The sequence below is a fragment of the Pundamilia nyererei genome, unplaced genomic scaffold (genome assembly GCF_000239375.1).
Source record: "Pundamilia nyererei isolate P.nyererei 1_Seehausen unplaced genomic scaffold, PunNye1.0 scaffold00045, whole genome shotgun sequence".
NCBI lineage: Eukaryota > Metazoa > Chordata > Actinopteri > Cichliformes > Cichlidae > Pundamilia > Pundamilia nyererei.
The window spans coordinates 1,398,210-1,404,810 of NW_005187446.1; the positions used below are offsets into that span (position 1 = coordinate 1,398,210).

At 41.7% G+C, this 6,601-nt stretch overlaps 1 protein-coding gene across 1 annotated transcript; it reads right to left on the minus strand.

Moving 5' to 3' along the window:
- Window positions 1-3,544: 3,544 nt before the first annotated feature.
- On the minus strand, window positions 3,545-5,782 carry nppcl (natriuretic peptide C-like). The gene is made up of 3 exons (XM_005731919.2): window positions 5,242-5,782; window positions 4,523-4,689; window positions 3,545-4,295 (listed from the first exon to the last, which is right to left on the minus strand). Exons 2-3 carry the CDS (start codon window positions 4,619-4,621, stop codon window positions 3,999-4,001), a joined length of 396 nt encoding a protein of 131 aa, XP_005731976.1. The 5' UTR covers window positions 4,622-4,689; window positions 5,242-5,782; the 3' UTR covers window positions 3,545-3,998.
- Window positions 5,783-6,601: the final 819 nt, after the last annotated feature.

Sequence of the window (6,601 nt, forward strand, 5' to 3'; positions counted from 1 at the left end):
TCTGACCTTCTCAGTAAATACAGACACACAGAGGGAGCAAACGAGGGATCAAATCTCTCCTTCATGGCTGTGACATTTACTGTCCAAAGACCATGACCCTTTGCTCTGTTGCTACTCTTCTTTTGCTGCTGCTCCATCCCTTCAGCAGAAGTCAAAAGTTGAACTTTGGTTACCTAACGTGAGCACATGATCACAGCGCGCATGTGCACAGGGGTAGATTTACTCAGCTGAATTTTGGCTTTATCAGGTTATTTGGTAACCGCTGAAACGCGTCATTGGGAGGCAGGTTATTTTGTCGGTGCTTAGCTGTTTTCACTGTTGTTATCTGTTTTTTTTAAAGTACGTTTTTGTCTTTTTATGACAACAGTGTCGACACAGAAAAGAAAGGAGGTCAAGATATCTTAAAAATAAATCCAAATAATGAGGGTGTCACTTTAAACCATAAGGCCAGTCAGTCCCAATCTCTCACTAATACCCCCTGCCACTATACTGGGCCTTAGCAGCCAGCACTCCTGATAGTGAATCCAAACCTGGCATGGCATCTTGTCACCAGAGAAGCATTTGAACTTGCAACACTTTGCAGGTCTAACTGAATAAAATTGTAATACTTAGTAACTTTTATTTTCCAACTCAGCTGCCCACAGGGTCAGCAGCAGACCTGCAGACGTGTCGTTCTGCACCACAGCTGGACAGTGATGGTTTGTTTTATGACTTCTGTCCAACAGTTCAGGCATAGCTGAACTACCACCACCCCGAGTGCATGCATGCCAGTCTTGGCCTCTGCTTTGCAGCTTAAGGTCAAAGAGGGGAAGTAAAGGTCAGGCTAAGATTAGACACAAGCTGCCTAGTCAACACTTGGGCCATGTCTGTACTGTAAATGCTGCCTCACTCAGATCACATGTTCTTTTCATATTACAACAGTTAAACTCGACCCACTGTAGACAGGCAGCAGCCACACAGCCACGGAGTAAAACAAGTGTGGAAAGGACTGTTTTACTTAAGAGAAACGTGAGTTATTACTCAGCTAGAACTGAGAAATGTGTTTGAACAGGAACTTTAAACTAGAGTATCTACTGTAAACAGGCTCTTTTTTTGTTCAAGTTTATTTTATCAGCAGCGGGAAACAAACTGTATCAACTGCACATCAGTGATCAGCATGCAGGCACGTCTGCAGGGAGGAGAGGCCTTCAGCTACGTTTGTACAATTTGTCTCCTTAAAGCACAGTGCAAAGTCCAAAGAGCAGCTGTGTGTGGCAACGAGCAGATGAACAAGAGAAAATTCATACTGCCATCTTGTGTTGTGGTTCAAGCAGCCACCAGGTCAAGCTCAGATGAAAAAGAAAAGGGACAGTCTTAAAATGATTTCATTAAACCCTAAAAAGAAACCAAATTTCTACAAGAGGATTCAGTCAAGACTTACGTATCCATACAGACTGTAAGATTCCACGTATAAGGCTGATGAACAGTGAACATACAACAAAAATGTAACTTTTTTTTTAGCAAAGGTTAGAGTTTGGGGTATGCTAGCAGGGTTCTGAAGTGAAGAGACTTATGGGACCAGTTTGTACTCATAAATCAGGAGCATGCCTGCAGTAGAAAAAAGCCATTTATAATTAGAACAACACGATTCTAACAGTCAAGCACAGACATGGCTCTGCCCTATTGTCCGGGTGCTTTGCTGCTGTTGGGAGTGGTAAATCTGTGTTGCTGCCATAGTTTAAGCTTTATATATCAGGCGAGTTACAAGAAGAGACATTCTCTCAGGGAGTAATTTTAACGCCTGTTAATTATTGGAATTTCCAGTAAGACAATGGCCTCAAACATGAGTATAAGTCAACTAAAGCTTTCTCCAGGCATCCTCCCTGAATGAAAATCTTTGGCAAAACACCATGTTATGAAAAAATCATCCACCCATACATCCAGTTTCTTAAAAACAATGGGGCTCGGAGCTTATCCAGTTGTCATAGGTCAAAAGGTGGTACGCCTTGGACAGAGTTCCGGTCTATCTCAGGGCTAACGACGAGATACAGACATTCACACCCACAATTTTGAGTTACCAGTTAACCTAAAATGCATGTCTTTTAAACTGTGGGAGGAAACCAGAGTACCCAGTGAACCCATGCAGCCACAAGAAGGACATGCAAACGCCACACAAAAAGGCCCCAGACCCAGTGTTAACCACCACACCGCCGTGTCACTTCATGCTTAATCTACCATTCACCAAAGTCATAGCTGGTGTGTTTTACTTTATTATAATCAATAGAATCATTTATAGTAATGGAGATTTTTTTGTTGGGAGTGACGGAGATGAACAGGATTAGAAATGAATGCTTCAGAGGGACAGCTCAGGTCGAGCAGTTTGGAGACAAAGAGAAGCAAGGCTGAGACGGTTCGGACATGTGCAGAGGAGGGACAGTGGATGTATTGGACAAAGGATGTTGAGGAGGGGGCTGCCAGGCAGGAGGAAAAGAGGGAGACCTCAGAGGTGGTTTAGGGATGACAGAAGGTTGGTGTGAGAGAGGAGGATGCTGTGGGATAGGGTGCGATGGAGGCAGATGAACGGCAGCCAAAAGAAGAAAATATACCCATTAGAATCACTTGTAGGTTTTCTGGGTAAGTGAAAGGCTGTGGCAGGAAGAATATGTTTATAGAGATGTACATTTATTTAAATGTTAGGAAATTGTGAAAAAATATAAAAAGGTCATAACAATTTCTCTCAGTTTTTGAGAGCCTTGATCAACATCTTCAAATTGACTTTTGAAGATTCAAACATTTGTAGTCCCTCAATGTGTGAAAAACAGAAAACAGGTGGAACCAGAGAAATGCTGGCCATTAATTTTCAGTCAGCTGTTTAGGCTCTGATGATTTTCAGATGTTAGTAAGCAGTGATTTGCCATTATAAAACGTTTTCAAGTTTCTCTAAATCTGCAGCTGGTTTGAAGGATCTTGAATTTTAGGACACAGTGAAAACCTAACATGTTTTTAATGCGTACTACACGAGCTCCTCACAAGTTTGTGCATTACCAGCAAATTACGTCATAGTGTCGACTGTTAGATTTGATATACCTAACAATGAACATCCTTACTGTATGTTAGTCCCTAAAATATGTCGATTTTTACAACTCTGTTACTACACAGATTATTTTATGCATTCACGCCATCTAATTCTGTAAGCATGTTAAATCTAATTCTATTTAAGCTCATAGGGAAAAAAATTAGCATTTGTTTTTCTTCCCTGGGAACTTTGTTGTAATGCCAGAATAAAAAAAACAGTTTTGGACGTTGCAGCCGATCTTCAAATGTTGACCGCTTTTGCCAGAACGACGAGGGAAGAAATGAACTTCCTCCAACAGTCATGAGAAAAAATAATTTAGAAGAGTTATTATATCTGTCATGAGAATTTGATGCTCTGTTTTGAAGGACAAATTGAGATGACGTGTGTGAATACAGAATGAACCATGTGGGCTTTTTAATGCAAGGAAGGAACTGGATTTTATGCGGGGTTGAAGTTAAAAAAAAAAAAAAAAAAAACCCAGAACGCCACAAATGTCAAATCCATTTATTCATGCAAATCATAAGTAAACAAAAATAAATTGCAGAAATTTCTGATGCCATCATTTTTTGACTATCCACATCTATTACGGCTGCTTTTAAACAAAATCACCTGTCCACAAAAGGTCTAAACGTTTACAGAGTTGCAGACAAAGCTAGAAGTACGGAAAATGCTAAATTACTTGAAAAATAAGCCCAGAAATTGATGGTGATCATTTGATGTAAACACAGCACACATGTTCTAATATTCAGGTTAACATTTAGATATGGAATAAACTGTGAAGTATCTGATCTACACTGGATGAAACCACATTAGCAGCACTGTAAGTTTACACCATACTACACGCATGTAAACATCCTTCTCTGCAGGTGAATGCCTATGCATGTGTGTTTCCTAATAATCTAAGAAGGATGTAAGCAGTCTTTAGTTTCCTCCTCTGTCTCCACTAACAGCCCAGTCCACTCATAGACCCGATCCGATCCAATTTCAGGCCAAAGCATCCCCGATTCCACCCCCTCCGTGACCGGTCCGGTTCTGCTCGCTTTTGGTTGGCCAGGGTGCCCTTCAGCAGACGGAGCCAGGGGGTCTCGGGCTGAGTTTGTGCATCAGCCCATTTGGGGTATTCAGCAGCTTTGGACCCGGAGGAGAGGGTGGACTGCTCCTCTGCTTGGCTGTTGAGCATATTCTCCAGGTCGTCAAGGGTCAGAAGGTCATTGTAGCGTTCCAGAAATTGCTCCACAAACTGCACAGTGGAAAAAAAGAAGGAGAAGATGATGAAATTTAATTGTCGGGGAGTATACAAGGGACAATAATTCAATCAGTGATACATTTCATTACTCTCTCTCTGCTTATTCTTTCCTGTTCTGCCTCCCATCCTTTGTGGACTCTCCTTGATTCACTCTGAATTCTCCTCAATCTATTTTTTTTTTTAATCCAGCCCTTCACATCCACTCCAATCTCCTCCTGTACCTGCACAGCATCAGGAGAAGGATGCAAAGCACGAGCCTCTGTGATCTCCAGGGGAGTCAGGAGGAGCAGAGCGGCACAAAGCAGCACAGGGCACAGCATGGCAGCGGATGAGGAGCAGGAATAACTGGAATCACACCGGCTCAGAAGATTCAAACACTGATGAAATCCTGGAAAAAAAATTTTCATTATTCAATGTAAATATTTTGATATAAATACTGAATCTCCACTAATACTCCACAGATTGTTTATTTGACAATTTAGTGTCTAAAACACATCTTTTATTGTGTGTTCACAGATAAACATTGCTGCGCAGTAACAAGTGACGCAAGTAAAATATGCACAGCAAATATAATGTATGCACGGGGCATCTAACTGAAGGCAACTGGTAGTAAATAGAGGTCAAAAGAACTCAAATTCATGAATCTTAGAAAATAAAATTGACATTTGTAATTGTTATTTGAAGAGAAAAACATTTCATTTTTGCAGCATCTTAAATTTTAAAAATAAATTAATAAAAATAAATAAATTGAAATATTAGAATTATGAATAAAGAGCTTCTAAAATGTTAATTCTCTCTATATTTTTACAGATATCAAAAAACACTGTCTGGAGTTACTGTGTAGCGATTTTTCTTTTATGTAATGCAAGATTTTATTTACATTCTTTAGGATATGCTAATTCTAACACAACTATGAAAGAGGAAATTTAAGAGCGCTCACCTGTTGTTTGGTTCTTTCTCAAAGCTCTTGGTGTCTTCTGCTATTACAGACTCTTCTCCATCTCCTTCGGTCGCTCAGCTACCTCTCACTTGTTGGCACCTGCTGGGAGCATCACTATCTCACTCAACTGGCTCCTCCTATTCTTCGCCTTCGCTCACTGATGGAATTGGAGGGATGATTTTCTTCCTCTTGCGTCTGTCCCTTTGGCAGTGGCTGAATGCTGGGGCATCAGCTGGGATGCTGCAGAGGTTTTGTAGAGCCAGAGACACCCTCCGCCCCCAAGCACCACCACCCCCACACCATCTTCCTCCTCATTTTTTCTTTGGAGTGATGTCATAGCCTTGTAGAGTCATTGCCATTGCCAAGGTGACTGTGTAGTTTGGACCATGTTAACCAACTGGCCTCAGCCTAAGCTGAGGTCAGAGGGCTGCATTCAGGTGATGCCTTGTCAAAAGTGACCAGTGGCTATAAAGCTTTGCATATTTCAGTCACGACTTAATCTGAATTATACCTTTCCCATGTGGTGACAACACTCTTTGTGCATATTAGCCACCCTCTCTCTCCTTTGTCTCCGTGGTCTTTCCCAGCATGCACTGACCTCCCCTCTCTGTTGGGTTAGTTACAGTCTGTCAGTGCCATCTGCTGTCGGACCCCCTGCCGACAAATTACAACACCATCAGGAGCTGCGCGATCCAATGCATTGACCTTAAAGGTCAGCAGCCTGTGATTATTTCAAGTAAATAAACCCCCTCAGAGATCAGATCAGAAATCAGTTGTTTCAGTCTTAATCTTTCACAAACAAGAAATTCATCTGTGCACAGTACCAACTAAAGTTTAAAAACTAAACATTTACTTCTATTTGCACACTTAGCACCCACTGAATACATTTAAACCATAATTTGTCCTCTGATAAAAACTGAGCCGCTTTTGCAATCACATTGTTATCATCCTGCGGCTGGTAAGTGTCTTTACATAACGTATCAAATCGCACATACAGAAAAACGCACCCCTCTCATGTTTTCGGAGGACAATGTGTGGGAGAGGGAGTAGGCGAAAAGGAGAGATTAGTGATGAGGCAGGGGGGAGGAGGAGGGGAGGGGGGTTAAACTACTGTGTGTGATGTCAGTGGAGAGAGGAGCGCTGGAAGAAAAGTAGGCAGGGGAGAGTAGGAGGAAGAGAAAGGGATGGAGAAAAGCACCAGGCAGAGAGCAGAGGGAGACCTACAAAAGAGATTGATTACAGGAGAACAGAGGCGGCCAACTAGGCAACAGCAAATGTGTCAGACAGAACAAGAGAAAAAAATAAAATGCAATTGTAACTAAAAAACAAAACACGCTTACTGGCGAGGAATGTGGTCATC